The sequence below is a fragment of the Dipteris shenzhenensis genome, chromosome 33 (genome assembly GCF_047967505.1).
Source record: "Dipteris shenzhenensis isolate YYH24624 ecotype China chromosome 33, Dip_SZ_1.0, whole genome shotgun sequence".
Taxonomy (NCBI): Eukaryota; Viridiplantae; Streptophyta; class Polypodiopsida; order Gleicheniales; family Dipteridaceae; genus Dipteris; species Dipteris shenzhenensis.
The window spans coordinates 3906601-3922978 of record NC_141628.1 but is presented as its reverse complement, the minus strand read 5'-3'; the positions used below and the strand labels follow the sequence as shown (position 1 = coordinate 3922978).

The 16378-nt window shown below is 44.0% G+C and overlaps 1 protein-coding gene and 1 pseudogene across 2 annotated transcripts in view; both read right to left on the bottom strand.

The window, feature by feature from the left end:
* Window positions 1-16378, bottom strand: part of LOC147879554 (CemA-like proton extrusion protein-like protein) — a 126304-nt gene that overhangs the window by 84968 nt on the left and 24958 nt on the right. For both annotated transcript variants that reach the window (XR_015540666.1, XM_087371873.1), the window contains exon 2: window positions 6958-7043. Coding sequence is in view for 1 of the 2 variants with exons in the window: in XM_087371873.1 (XP_087227999.1) it covers window positions 6958-7043 (86 nt within the window). In the remaining variant the exon portion in view is untranslated. The remainder of the gene's footprint in view (window positions 1-6957; window positions 7044-16378) is intronic.
* Window positions 1334-2892, bottom strand: LOC147879555 (uncharacterized; annotated as a pseudogene).

Here is a 16378-nt window from a genome sequence, read left to right as displayed (position 1 = left end):
ATATGTACTTCTGCGTTGTTGTCTCCCTTCCTGTATAAATTGACCAATATTCGGGGTTGATATATGTGCGATAGTACTCAAATTTATCTTTGTTTTCTGCTGTTTGCCATTTCCTGTGTAGTGCATTCAGCAGGTCATAATGAAAAGCCTCTTCATCAATCTCCTCTGAAGAGTAGTTTAAATACTCTTCTACTTCCCACTTCTTGAACCATTTTTTTAGGTCCTGTGCCCATCCGGATGTCAAAATCTTGCCCTTGTTTGTCTTTTGAAGCTTCTGACTTTCATTCCATGCTCTCTTTGGTAGCCTTTCATTATCCATGCACTTGACCTTTGTGATGTATCTGAGTACTCTCTTCAGAGCATGTAGCTCTATGGGTATACATCCTGTCTCTAGGAGTAACAAAGAGTATGGTGTAGTAGCCTTGATGCCCAGGTGCCTCCTAATGAAAGACTTTTGCATTTTCTCTATCTCATTCCACGTTGATGGAGATATACTCCCACCCCATACCTCTACTCCGTAGAGTACTGTCTGTATCACATATGCCCCAAAGATCATATTTCGTACTTGCCACCTTCTCGTATTGCTATTGTTGCACTCATTTTCAAATTGGAAGTATTTTGCCCATCCTGCATCAAGTCTCCGTTGCACACAGCTGTTCCATCTATTATTGGCGGGGATTTCAATACCCAAGTATTTGAATGAGTGCACTGTCTCAATGGGTTGTCCTTTATATAAGATTTGGAGGGGGCTGCTTGGCTGTATAGTCTTGACTATCATGAGTTTAGTTTTGTTGACATTAATAGCCATCCCACTCTCTGCACAAAATATGCTGAAGATATCCATCATTTTTTGCATCTTACTTTCACTATCAGTGAAGAGAAAGGGGCCGAGGGGTGGGGGTGTGTTGGGGGCTGTGCAGCTAAGGATTAAGGATGGGGTGGGGGGCGGGGGGGGCAGAGAGAGAGAGAACAAATTTGTGTGTGTGTGTGTGTGTGTGAGAGAGAGAGAGAGAGAAAGAAAAGAAAGAAAGAAAGATGTATTAACCTCCGCAGGAGGCCTCGTGGGCCTATGGGATAAAAGTGCAGAAACAAAGTAAACTCATACAAGCCACAGTGGGCTGGAGCGAAGGGCTCTCTAAGGCCCTCGCTGAGTACTATAAAGCACATAAACTGAAATACTAATGTAGTACATCATATCAAGTCACACCCGAAAAGCCAAATAGTGTGTAACATGAGTGGGGCATGTCAGGTGCTCATGGCTAATGCTCCAAGAACATGATCTCGCTCCATGTATCCAAGCTCCGTGGTAGCTCTCTGGTGTGACACAAAGAGCTCACGTATCTGCATCTGTCAAGCTATCTGGCCCTCTGGTGGGGGGCGTGGTCTCCTCGACCTCTGGATCCAATGGGCTACGTCAAGTGTAATGCCATGTCTCTGTCAATCGCCTCTGAGAAGAGCTGAGATAGGTCGAACCTCAATCATGTGTGCTCTGGTCTCCTGTCGCATGTGAGACCCCCGTGACCCTCGTCCAGTAGTGGTGTCGTGTCGACTCCCTCTACTGATCCATCTATCTCTCATGTCAGCTAGCTCCTCCTCTACTCCTGAGTGCCCTCTCAAATGCATAGAAGTCGGGGACCTGCCTCTGTGCTCGATCCACCTCAAGACTCGCATCTGTCCAATGGCAATCCTCAATGCATGTGAGACTCCTCTATCCTCAAGATACTGGGGTCTGATGATGAGGCCATCCTCGGATACTCTCAAGAAATGGTCATAGTAGAGCTATTGGTAGGGAAATCCTGCCCCCCCCCCCCAAGTCCGAAGTGTGTGAAGCTGGAGGAGCTCTAACCGTATGATGCGGTTAATCTCATCTCGCGGAATCAGCTCGGGGGGTGCATCCATGCTATACTGAAAAGGAGGGAGCCTGTCCATCTCAATGCCATGACTGGCGAACCAAGCAGAGATGTGTGCATACCATGCTATAACAAACCCACTCTCTGCCAATTGGATAGAGGATTTCAATGCCAGTCTCAATAGCCTCTCACGAGCTAGATCCCAGACTCTATGGAGAAAGGTCACTGTCTGAAAGGTAGCATCGATCTGAAGAGGGGTCATAGCAAACTCTGCCTATACTATTTGATGGGGGACTGAGGGCTTACTACGAATCATCTTGGATCCCATGATTATCTGTAGCCGCTCAAATCTCTTCCACTCTGCTGCTGAAATATCACACCCCCCGAAAGGTGCTGCATACATGGTAGTTGGTCTCACTAGGGTGTCGAAAAGCCAGCCCTTTGTCAGTGGGTCCTTGAAGTGTGCCTAGAAACATTGTCGCTCTAGCCGGGCCAGAGCACCATATCCTCGTGTGAGGCGTGCTCGGGCTGCATGGATCATCGTGAAAGCTGGCCCAATGAAAACTGCACCCAAGTATGTGTAGGACTGCACAATCTCTACTAGCTGACCTTGGTAAGTGAAGCTATGTCGATGGAGCACAGGGTATGAGGTGTTGAAGATCATAACCTTGGTCTTTCCAAGGTTAACTGTCATCTCTCTCTCTGTGCAGAACTCCTCGAGGGCCTCCAAATGTCTCTGTAAACCCTCTGCTGAGGACGACAAGAGGACTATGTCATCCACATATAGTAGTATCGGTACCAACAAATCAGCCAGCAGTGACCCCTCGCCTCCTAGGCGGTCTATGAAGGATGTGATCTCATCAATGTAGAGGCCGAAGAGAGTCGGTGAGAGGGGGCATCCTTGTTTCACCCCAATCGTGCTCTCCACCCAGCCTGGTAGGCCTCCTGGGGCGCGAACTCGTCCTCTGATGGACTCATATAGGCTCGTCACCCCCCAAATCAAAACCTTTGGGATCTGCATCTCCTGGAGTCTCCTGATCATGTAGGATCGTGGGACAGTATCGAAAGCCTTCCGAAAGTCTATGAAGCAGGCATAGACTTTCTAACGCCTCGACCTCGCCTCCTCAATGATAGCCCTCAGTGTAAAGATGTGGTCTAGGGTGGAATGTTGTCTCCGAAATCATGCCTGTCCTAGGGCACGCTGCGTGCCTCTGTGTGACTACTGTGCTCTCTCTCTAATATAGATCCATAGATCTTGGCCAGAGTGTAGCCAATCATGAGAGTACGGTAATTCCCAATGTCCATGGGGTCACCTGCCTTGTGTATTGGAACGATGGTGGTAGTACTCCAGGAGGGTGGAAAGCCGTGGCTTATGTCGTGGTTGAACATCTGCACTAGGATCAGGGCCAAAACCTCGTGCACGTGCGCGAAATGCTCCGTTCGTAGCCCCTCATGATCCTGTGTTCTCCGGTTATGTAGCCGACGGAGTGCCGCCCATACATTATGTGCAGTGAACAAGTGACAAGTGGCGGGTCTAGGCATAGCGGACATATCAGGTGGTGCCTGCATCAAAACATCATAGAGAGAGCATGCGTATGTGTGTCAAACACCCGGGTTTGTGATGCGAATAGGCGACTTCCTCTCCGATAGGAGCCCCCATCCAATAGTAGGATCCCCTCCTCTAAATGAACTAATCACCTCCTCCATCCTATGGGTGAGGAAAGCCCGCCGTTTGCAACATGTCAGCCGTCGTGAGATCCTCTGTGCCTCACGTGGTGTCAAGTGGCCAAGGGTTTGCTCACGTGTGAGGTGAGCTCTCATCTCTCTGCACTCATCATCATACAAGGGGTTCTGAGGCATCTTTCAAACGCGCCCAGGCCGAGTCATAGGGAAAGATCTGATAGCTGCATTTGTGGAAAGATCTGATAGCTACGTTCGTGACCACTGTGACAAGGGTGTCTAATGCATGGGTGAGGTCTACCTCATCCCCAAGTAGTAAACCTGGGAGCTTCTGTGCCCAATGGCTCACGTAAACGGGGTCTGAGAGCATCTTTTACTAAGTGATTTAGTCGGAGTGCACATCAGAGAGAGACACTAATCACAGCTAACACCACATTGGAGCATTTAATTGGTGTGTTCTCAAAATCTTGTGAGGATGGCACGTGAAAGTAGTGGGGGCCTCTCTTGAGAGTAGAAGCCTCCTAGCTCTCAGAGGGACCCATTGAAAGATCACACATGTTATTTGCACTAGTGGCAGAGGATCAAAGTTGTAGGGAGGCTAGGAAAGCACTGGGCCATCGACCTATGGCTAGGGTGATGCATAGTGGTGGCTTTGGTTGTGAGAAGGTCAACCCTCAAGTAATACAATGTGACCCAAGGGAGAAGTTCTAGCCGACCCACACAAGGCAATCCACGAGGACCATGCATGTACGCTTCTTTTTCTACATCACGCATATTGGCAAATGACTCCAACTGGTGGCCTCCCATTAGACCCTATCACATAAGAGGCATAGGCTCAAGCAGCAGGTACCGTACAAGGTTCTCCGCAAATTTTGGTCTCATCTCTGAAACAATCACTGGCCACAGTAGATCCCATCCTTCTTCTAGCTAGATAGACTCTACATGGCCCCCTAGTTGGAGTAGATAAGGAGAGAAGGCACTTTGTCACTGCTGCACTCCATGAGTTCAAGAGATGGATTTGGTAACGTTCATTCAAGATCATTTCATAGCTGAGGCACATCTTGCGTGTGTTTACATACGAATGATAGCTTGTCTTTACAAGGGAAGGCCAAGAGATTGTGTGATTCTCTAGGCACCCCAGAGTTTTCTAGAGGGCAGTGTCTTGGGGATACTTGCTAGCATCACAAGCTCGAATATGTGGGTAGCAAGCTCTAGCCTAGAGATGGGGACATCAAATCTAACTATTGCCAATATCATCAATATTTGGCTTGACATTGTATACCTTGCACTCGATTTGGAAGCAAGGTACATAGAGTTCTAATAGGAAGATCACCAACTGTCAGCAATGCTTCTGCGGGTATTTTGTACATTTGTACGGATCAAGCAATCCATTGGTTGTATAGCCTACCACATTGGTTGCTGCCACCTACTCCTAGGTTACCATAGGCATTGATTGAGAAGGAACCCAAAGAAAAAAACTGTAGGACACCTAGTTTCTCAATTTCTTGTCACAGTCTCATGGATAGCTGATTTTTGTATCATTTTCCATGGCATCCAATATAAGATTATTTTTCAAGAAACAAAATACGCAATATATACCTTTGTAAGACTAGAATATATCCAATCGTACAAAGTTAGAATTTTTTGGTTCTAAAGTCCAAAAATCTACAAAAGACAAGAAAAAAGAGGCAACAAATTTTTTTCAAAAACAAAAGGAAGACATACTTAGCTAGCAAAAGAGGTAACAAAATAAGCAATGGCTATAGGACACAAAACTGATGGAACCAAATGTTGAGTGCCTTACTTTTGATGCTATTGTACTTAGTCCCATAATTGTAACTAATGGAAGTTAAAATCCAATTAATATAGTTTCAACCACATGACTTCATACTGTACAATCAAAGTTTCCTTGAATCATCTTCAGGTTTCCAAATCATGAGCCAAAACATGTCGCCAAACCTCCAAGACTAGAAATGCAGCTTTTCACAGCTTAAAGTGTCATCATAGCATACAATCAAATACCGCTTATCCTTTTAAGAGCCTCTACTCAGCTCTTGCTTATAAGCCCATCAAAAAGACCTTGATTTCAAATATACCCAAAAACAAATAGCAATGAAAGGGAGGATTGAGGGCAAGGAAGGGAAAACAAAAATGTGTCAATGACGTAAACAAAAAAATGCATTGAACTAGGACTGCAAAAAATATAACAAACACAAAATTCTTTAAGAATTTTAAGTGTTATGCCCAGATTGGACATTCAAAACACAAATTATTTTCTCCAAAATAGAAACAGTTTGTCTAGGTATATTTATATCATGAATTGAACCACAACTGCCAAAAACCTCAACAAACACAAATATAAATTGGTGTAGCAAGGCAACACAATAGAACTAGTAGCATAACACATTTGCGCACATCCACAAATGAAAATACATATAAATGTGGCTTAGATGGAAAACTTGGCTTGAGATAAGGAGAGAGTTCAGGCGTTCCATTTATTTCTTGCCCTCATCCTAGAAGGATCTTGAAAATAACATAGAAAACTTCATGATGTGGCTCAACAGGAGAAACAGAGGCTTACCAGACGGTACTTAAGTTTCATTAATGTCATGCTCAACGTCTGAAAGCGGTACAAGAACATAAGCAGGAATTTGTGCAGAACAACATACAGAACCAAGAGCAGGTCCAATTGCAGGACCTTGAGCGGGATCAGAATGAAGCTGAACTTCCTTGATGAAGTTGCTAGAAATGTATAGAGCATAAATACTGTATGAACGTTTTTGACAGGTAGAGCATATAGGTTGTTTAACAGATGATGGCAACTGCTTTAATGCAGAGATATATATAAATAACTTTTTCAGCCCCAAAAAAAGAAATACATGTAAATACGTTTGTCTAGGTATACGTATATATATAAGACTACAAGAGTATGTGTGTGCATGCAAGTAAATGCTTGCATCAATACATATAGTTATACCTATGTGTATATACATATAACGTATATGTAAATGTAATATAATATATGTATGTGTATAGACATACATAAACATATGTGCATACATATACATTTTAGGTTAACACATATGCACATGTTCAAACACGTGTGTATGTACAAATACATATGTACATGCATACGTGTACATACACATGCTAACCCCTGCTTACATATCATACAGAAATCCAATACAAAAGAGCACTTTTTTTTAGCATTTAGGAACATGTGACTCATGACAAAGTGGCATGCAAGGGGACTCGACAAACATACAAAAGGAATACCCACAAAACAAAGCATAACGCCTGTTTAGGACAAAGTACTATCACATGACCATGTGAGGTACAAAAGGGATACACAAAAAACAAACCCACCAACGAAGGGGACTCAACAAACATACTGAACGAATACACAGAAAAACAAAGCAATTAACACCTGTTCAGGAATGGTACTATCACAAAATCATGTGAAAGCGAACCCACCAACCAAGGTACAAAAATCAAGACTGCAATAAATTTGGCCTGCAAAACAAAACACAAAAACATACGTAAAATTATGTTCTTCACAGAGAATGAATGGAGCAATTTATACTTTTATCCAATAAAGATTGCTATGGCAAACAGCTAAAACGATTATAGGGAATTCATGGGGAAGAGCATTGACATTTTCAAACGCCTTCAAATCTTTTCCTGATTTATAAAATATACCTAGATGAATCTAGGAACATTCCCAAACTCATCCTCTAAAAACACAACATAGTGCAATTTCAATCTCATGATCGTCACTCATAAGGCTGAAAACCATAAACTCCATCGTGCATAGCAGGGACTAGCTACTATGACATCCCCACTGACGTCATCAGTGCCCAACAGTGGGTGTAGACCATAGTATAAAAATATGCTCTCACACATACAAATCCACACACCCACACATACTTGGGCATCCATTTATACAAAGTCTTTGTACGGAGTTTCTGTCGGCAATCCGGAGGTGAAGGGCAAACTCAGCCACGAGGAATGCTAGCACTAAAGGAGAAGGCTAATCAAAAAGTAGTCCAAAAACTCTTCATTCAATCTACAACTGCTTGTGAAGTCTAAACGATTTCACTTTAGTCTCTCCCAAACGAACATCTAAATCTAGCTGATAGGGCAACGCACAATTTAAGAAAGAAAGAATTATCACAATACCAACAGGCCGCAACATGGACGAAAACTTCACAAGGTGAAATTTGCATGTCCGCTAATACGGCAGAAGCATATACCTAGATGAATCCAATAACATTCCCAAACTCATCCTCTAAAAACACAACATAGTGCAGTTTCAATCTCATGATAGTCACTCATAAGGTTGAAAACCATAAACTCCATCATGCATAGTAGGGACTAGCTACTATGGCATCCCCACTGACATCATCAATGCGCCCAATAGTGGGTGTAGACCATAGTATAAAAATAAGCTCTCACACATACAAATCCACACACCCATACATACTTGAGGGCTAGCACTAAAGGAGAAGGCTAATCAAAAAGTAGTCCAAAAACTCTTCATTCAAGTTACAACTTCTTGTGAAGTCTAAACGATTTCATTTTAGTCTCTCCCAAACGAGCATCTAAATCTAGCTGATAGATCAACATGTTCGAAAGGTCACCTCCCCATCTGTAAACCCCCATATGAGGAGAGCATGAGGGAGGGAGACCTAGGGTATGTGCCCAAAAGAAAAGGTGAGGAAGAGGGCTGCCACATGGGCAGCACCTCATAGGGAAAGGACAGCCAAAAGGGGCTGCCACATGGGCAGCACATGAGCTGCCATGTGGGTGGCACAGCAGCATGGCAAAGGCGCTTCAAGGCTTGTGTATACAGGCTAGAATAGGCCCCTAACAGAGGCGCACAAGAGGCGGGACAGAGGCTGCATGTGGCACAGCAAAGGCGCACACGTGTGAGCAGAACAGGTTGCCAGAAAGGGGCGCAGCAGAGGCGGGACAGACCGGCAGAGGGAGTCGGCCAAGAGAGAGGCTGGTTGGGCTGCTTGTCAAACCATAAATGTTTACATATGGTAGCTTATGAGACACCATGAAGTGCATCTAAACACTCTGATGCATTACCGCTCCAACTACAATAACATTGTGCATCGTCTTGACATCTTCTCACATAATAATAGAGCCTAGATTAAATGACTTGTGGAATTCTCAGACTACCATCATCCATGATCTATGCTTCTCTACTCAGTTTGTAACACCTGATTTTGTGTCAATCTGCTCCCTTCATGTTAAAACTTATACGTCTCTGGAAATGTATGACATAAGTGCCATGGGTATGAAGGACAGTAAGTTTGATGAAGCAATGAAATAGGACTACTCTAATGTCTTACGAAGCAATTCTTTTTAATAAAAAACTTTGCTCTACTTTACGAGCCTAAAGTTCACACGCAAAAGTATCAAGAAAATTTGTTACAAAAGATTTCAGAGTTTCATTCAGAAAAGTATCCAAAGTCTTAGTTACCAAAATACCCAAATTGACAGCCAACCAGGCCTTATATAGGGCAGACCAAGGGGGCTGGGACCCTGCCTTGAAAGGAGGGCTAAATCCCTAGAAGTGTGGGCCCAGGTGTTAGAATTATAGATATAATTCAGCAGTGACCAATGTAATTTAATAAGCTAGTTAGGGGCACTTTTCCCTCTTTAAGAGGTTTTTTCCCCTAACCGCAGTTAGTTCACTAACTATGGTTAGTGACTAATAAGGTTTTGTCACCTTATCTCTCACTCTTTCAGTTGTACTCTCACACTCTTCTATTGCAACTAAGCTTTCAAGCTTTCAGATCTCAGCTCACTCTCTCTTGCTCTCTCTCCCCAAACACTCACATTTGGTATCAGAGCCTCGTTGAGCTCCTGCTCCCTACCCAAACTCCTCCTGCCCAGATAGCTACATTCCCGTTGGAGCACGCCATCTGTACAAGCGTCGTCCGTACCTGCCCGTACTTTGCCGTACCTGCCCGTACTTTGCCGTACCTGCCGTACTTTGCCGTAACTGCCGTACCATGCCGTACCTGCACGTACCGTACCTATTGCGTCATCGATGTTCGTACCTGCAGTACCCTGCATCACTCCGTATCTGCCGTACGTGTAGTACCTGCACATTCTGTGATCTGTAGCACCGTACAGCTCGTACCTGCAATCACGCCGTCGCAGGTAATCATCGCCGTACCAATGCGTACCTGTTGTACCTGCTGCAACCGTACCTACTTCCGTACATTGTCCGTACCCGCTTCCGTACATCGTCGTACCTGCTTCCGTACATTGTATGTACATGTTTCCATACAAGTCCTGATTCCGTACAGCCTACCGTCGCCGTACATCTTGTAATCCCGTCCGTACCTGCAACCGTACGACCTGCTTATCCGTACAATCTCTACTTGGTCGTCTGTATTCATTGTACCAGCAGACATTTGCAGTCCTTTGCAATTATTGGGGTATTTTCAGGTTCACACTTGCTTGTGAAGCAAACATTGCAGACAGATCTGCAGAGTTGGTCTGAAATTTGGGGCTTTCTGCCGAAATTGCAAAATTTGGGGCTTTCTGTGCTTTTGCCCCTTTCTGGTTGCAATTTCAAGCTCGAAATTTGGGGCTTTCAATTCTGCAGTACAATTTCTTGAAGAAATTTGGGGATTTTGTAATTACACCGCAATTTCCCAGTGAAATTTGGGGCTTTTGCAGACAGAGCGCAATTCTTGCAACATTTGGGGCTTTTGATCAATTTGCCCCTTTCCGGTTGCAATTTCGGGCCTATTTTGGGGCCTTTGTATTGGGAGAGCAATTTTGGAGATTTCAGTTCATACTGCCTCTCTTGAAGTGTTTTGCAGCACTTTTGGCAGATTCTGGAAAGTTTTTGATGCTTGGACAGATTTCTGAAAGTTCAAGTGCAGAAATCTGAGTTGCATTTACAGCCAGTGCTTGGCTGTGTTTTTGGGGAGTTGTGCATTTCATTCCCAGTAAGGGAATTCAGTCTTGTATCTGCTAAAATCTCTTTCTCACATATGGCCCAGCAAAATCAGAATGATTTCCAGTTCGGTGGTCTTTCACAAGAAGACAAGTTGGATGGTACCAACTACTCCCTCTAGAGTTTTATGGTACGCAATATTCTGATTTCTCGCAATTTATGGGATTATGTGAACGGGGGTGAGATCCGACCAGCAGGTATGGCACCTAATACCCCTCCTCAGCAAGGAGGTGGAAGAGGTCATGCACAGGGTGCAGCTGCAGAACAAGTTGTTGGTGCAGCTATAGCCACTACTCCAGAGCAGAAGAGATGGGATTCACAGGATGCCTTAGCTTTGTCATGCATCTCTCTTTCAGTGAAAAGATTTATCATTCCGCATATTCGGTCGTGTAAGACCTCGAAGGCAGCGTGGGATATCTTAGAAAGCATGTATGCAGCCCGGAATGATGCAAGGGTCTCTTTCTTGAAAAGAGAGTTAAGTAATACACATATGGAAGAGGGTGACTCCATGTTGACTCCATGTCAGTCCACCTCACAAAGCTACAGGATCTCAGAGAGCAATTATTGAACATAGATGAGATTATTCCTGATTCAGAGATGATTACTACCACTCTGAATTCTCTTCCTGAGTCTTATCTCAGCTTTCATACCTCGCTGAACTTATCATTGAGGGGGGGGTGCAAATCCTCTCACTTCTCATGAGTTGATAGGACTTCTGCTTCAGGAAGAGCAGACCAGGAAAAACTTGGCTTCACGTGCAGGTGAACAAGCTATGCTCTCAAAGTTCAAGTCAAAAACAAAGGGACAGGCAAAGACATCAGTAAATCAGCCTTCCAGTGGGTCAGGACAGCCTTCACAAAAGGCTAAAAATGATGCAAGTAAGCCCAAGAAGAAGGGTTTTTGTCATTACTGCAAAAAGCCAGGTCATCACATTGCAGAATGCAGGAAAAGGCTTGCAAAAGAGAAGAAAAACAGCTCCGGTATGGCTGTTTCAGATTCAGCTCCTCATGCATCGGACAGTGGGGATGCTGCACCTAACTTTGTTGGACAAGATTATGCCTTTTTATCTTGCATTTCAGATTCTAGGCTGGCTGCTCCATATGCTCGGGATAGTACAGCCACTTGTAATGATGATACATATGCTTTTTTGACTTGCAGTTATGACTCTTCTACGGATGCATCTGCTTTCAGTGTCAATGAAACACTGAATACTTGGTATTTTGACAGCGGTGCATCCAAGCATATCACTTCTAGGAAGTGTCTCTTTACTTCCTTGCATCCACCTCTTGTTGTTAAGAAAGTCACTTGTGCCAATAACTCGTCATATTCAGTACGTGGCAGAGGAGAAGTTGAGCTTACTGCCATTGATGGCTCAATTTTCAAACTTTCAGATGTCTTATATGTGCCTGGTATCACCAAGAATCTTCTTTCAGTGTCCACTCTTAACAGGGCTGGATTTCAGGTCATCTTTGAGGATGACAAATGTGCTGTCCGAGACAAGGAAAATGTTTATGCCTTGAGATTATCTGGTCCTCTGCTGCGTGGGCTTTTTCAGCTTGATCTTTTTGAGAAAAGAGCAGCCCATGCTCTTGCAGTTTCTACCCCTACTGCTGCCATGCAGAATGCAGAATTATGGCATGCCCGATATGGCCACATGCATTACAACAGCTTGATGACACTTCAGAAGCACTCTATGGTTGATGCATTGCCACCTCTTGAGATACCTCATCCACATGTCTGTGAAGGGTGCATTTTAGGCAAGATGCATAGATTCCCCTTCAAAAAGGATGGTTCAGTCAAAGATGTACGCAAATTACAGCTTATACACAGTGATGTCTGTGGTCCCATGAGGACTCCATCATTCAGTGGTCATCTCTACTTTGTTACTTTTATTGATGATTACTCCAATTTCACTTGGGTCTTTGGGCTGAAGCGGAAATCAGAAGTGTTCATGGTGTTTAAACACTTTTCAGCCATGGTTGAAAATGAAACCGGACTCAAGATACAGACATTGCGCACAGATAGAGGTGGGGAATACTTGTCTGCAGATTTTGATGCTTTTCTGAAAGGCAAGGGTATTGTGCAACAGCTCACAGTGAGGCTGACCCCTCAGCAAAATGGCAAAGCTAAGAGGAAAAATAGAACTCTTATGGAGATGGACAGATGTATGCTGAAAAGCAAACACATGCCTCACAAATTCTGGCTTGAAGGTCTGATGTGTGCCAACTACATTTTAAATCGGGCTCCCACTAAGGCTTTGAAAACAAAAACTCCCTATGAGGTCTGGAATGGGAGAAAGCCTTCAGTGGATCATTTCCGAGTCTTTGGATGCCTTGCATATGCTCATATGCCAGCTGAATTTAGGCACAAGTTGTCAGATAAGGCAATTAAGTGCATATTTGTTGGGTACAGTGCAGAAAACAAGGGGTACAGTCTCTACAATCCTACTACACGCAAGATCATTGTCAGTAGAGATGTGATATTTGCAGAAAATTCAGCTCACACTCAGGCTGAATTTCATATGCCTTCTTCTTCAGAGGATGTTTTTGAGGGGTTACTACCCATTGCTTTGGGTTCCCCTTCTGATATTTCTGATGCAAATTAGAATTTACAGCCACCTCCCGATGCTCCAGTTCAGCCACAAGATGTCTTGCCACCTCCACAGGCAGTGGAACAGGTGGTTCAGCAAGAAATTGCAGACATACATGTTTGGGGATCCAGTTCTCTCAAGAGAGACGTGGCACTATTATGTCTCAGTCCAAGTATGTGCAGAAACTCTTGGACCGATTTAACATGCATGATTGTAAGCCCATAGCCACTCCCATGGAGCCGAGGCTGAAACTCACAATGCATGATGCAGGAGAATCAGTTGATGCCACATCTTACAGTCAGGCTGTTGGATGCCTCATATATCTCTGCAACACTAGACCTGATATTCAGTTTACAGTATCTCAGGTGAGCATGTATATGCACAGCCCAAAAACTATGCATTGGCAGGCAGTTAAGCGCATCTTCCGTTATTTGCAGGGCACGAAGTCTTTTGGCTTGTTATTTCCCAAGGGGGGTGACTTGCAGATGCATGCCTACAGTGATTCAGATTGGGCTGGTGATTACGACACTAGGCAGTCCACTAGTGGCAATTGTTTCTTTTTGGGTAAATCTTGCATTTCCTGGCTGAGCAAGAAACAATCTACAGTGGCTACCTCATCATGTGAAGCTGAGTACAGGGCAGCTTTCACAGCAACAGTTGAATGTGTCTGGCTGCGACGTCTATTTGCTGATCTTCATCTGTCTTTGGAGGGTCCTTCTCCAATTCTCACTGATAGTCAAAGTGCCATTGCAGTGGCAAAGAATCCAGTGTTTCGTGCTCGCACGAAGCACATTGAGGTTCACTATCACTACGTCAGAGAGAAGTTGCATGCAGGAGAGATCAGTATGATCTTTGTGTCCACACATGACAACGTTGCAGATATTTTCACCAAAGCACTACCACGTGAAAAGTTTGAGGCATTTCGCAGTGCCCTGAACTTATATCTGTTTGGTGATTGATCAGCCTTGTACATGACATTGGCACTGCAAGGGGGGTGTTAGAATTATAGATATAATTCAGCAGTGACCAATGTAATTTAATAAGCTAGTTAGGGGCACTTTTCCCTCTTTAAGAGATTTTTCCCCCTAACCGTAGTTAGATCACTAACTATGGTTAGTGACTACTAAGGTTTTGTCCCCTATCTCTCACTCTTTCAGTTGTACTCTCACACTCTTCTATTGCAACTAAGCTTTCAAGCTTTCAGCTCTCAGCTCACTCTCTCTTGCTCTCTCTCTCCCCAAACACTCACACCAAGGCCTGCTCCAAAAAACCAACCAGTCAACATCATTTTGGCCGACCAGCCTGTTAAGACAAACCAGATCCATAAACATTATTCAAAATCATAATGCAATGCACACATTATAATGCAGATTCATGGTGCATTAGTTGTAGGCAAGCAATTCCAGCCAGATTCTTGTTAGGGGATATATGGGGGAGGCTCCCACTCAGTGCGCCATGGCTGCTCACTCGCCTGTCTATGGTGGCAAAGGCACTGGGGTGTTTTTTTAACTTGCAGGCTGCTGGTTTCATAGGGATGCGCCTTCCAATCCTGCAAGAGGAGTTGTTGCATTCAGAGTTTGCAAATGGATATGATCCTATTGTTAAGAAGTGTGGTGCCAAAGTGCACATGGATGCATTCCTGGAGGATAGAAAGAGTGGTATTGAGTAGGAAAGGAATGATTGAATGTGTGTGATTGTGACAAGTAATGATTGGTTAGAATCATCTAGAAGCATGTGCTGGACAATGTAGTTTGCCTATATATTTAGGCACTATGCAATGGAAAATGTATCACTTACCTTGCTCACTTTCTCTCTTATCATGTTGATTGTATTTGATCCTCCTTAGATTTGTAACATGGTATCAGAGCCAAGATTGGGTTTTTTCTCCTCTCTAGCTAATGATTTCTCATAGTTCTCTTGTAGCTTCAGTTAGTCGCTCTCTTTTTCTTACTAAAGTTCATGTCATCTTTTCTCTACCAATTATATACTTTAGTGCACAATAGTGTTTTCTTGCTGGATCAATTCTTTCGCATCAATTAAAGACTCTTTGCTGCTACTATTTCCAAGTATTCCTGCATCAATTTCCTTGCTTTTCCGATAGCCGATGCCTTGGATTTGGCCGTCACTCCATTGCTCTTGAGAACACGATCTCTGTAGTTCCGTAGTAGTGCATGCTTACTACGTCGATTTCATTCAATGAAATGGCTGTTTGAGAGACTGAGCCGGCAATAAGGGTTGATTGCTACTAAGTATAGTCTCTTCATCGTATCACTCCTGCTTACGACTGTCAAGCAAAAGCCAACGGTTGCAGAAAGGAGCAAGCTCGATAGCCATGGCTGCCGCTGCAGCCGAGATGACAAAACTTGGAGACAAAGCATCTAAAGGAGGCATAAGCTGCTGAGGTGGAGCTCGGAGCAGAAGCAAAGAACAAGAGAAAAAAAGCAACACAACCACGACTACCGGGCGGACGATCACAAGTAGCACACGTCAGAGATTGCGCCAGACGATGGGAGAGCCTTGAAATGCCGACCATCGAAGTTTGATAGCTTGAAGTGAGCTACAAACAAGCTTTTTTCTACCCGCTGAGAAATTAAAACTTCCGTTCGCGACAGTTGCCGTGACGGATTTCTATGTTTGACACGCTTCTAACGTTTTGCTAAGGTTCTGAAAAATTGCCACGTGGTACACTACAATCTTCTATGAAGCACACTTTGCATGCTGCACATGAACACAATGTTAAATCACCAAAACTTTGAGATGCTGAAAACCGGCCTCTAATCACTTAGAGGGCAGTGGAACTAAACCTTTAATCACTTCAGCACTTATTTACAGCTCACAAAGCATATATCACAACCATTAACCATTGCATGATCACCATTTGGCATTTACCCATTTGTTCATAAACAAAACCACTGAAAAAGGGATGGAGGCTAGAATGCCTCTACTCAACAAACATAGACAAGTGCACCCGATTGGCCCCAAACACCGTGGGTGGCACCCCTTTCGGTATTTCTTTATATTTCACAGTGAAATGATTACAAATTGCATCAAGGAGACCTTCCCTGCAACTAAGCACGCAGCCCCAATTCACTGAGCCTTCGCAAGGCTTTCAAGCATAGTACACCATCACATAAGTGCACTTAACCCATAGGCTCAATCCAAAGGCATTCTCTTTTCCGACTGCAATTCCATTGGCTGTCCAGATGCAATCACACTGCACCCCAGCTGCACTCTCTTTGAGTGGTTTTTAGATGGCATTCACAAAGCTTTTCA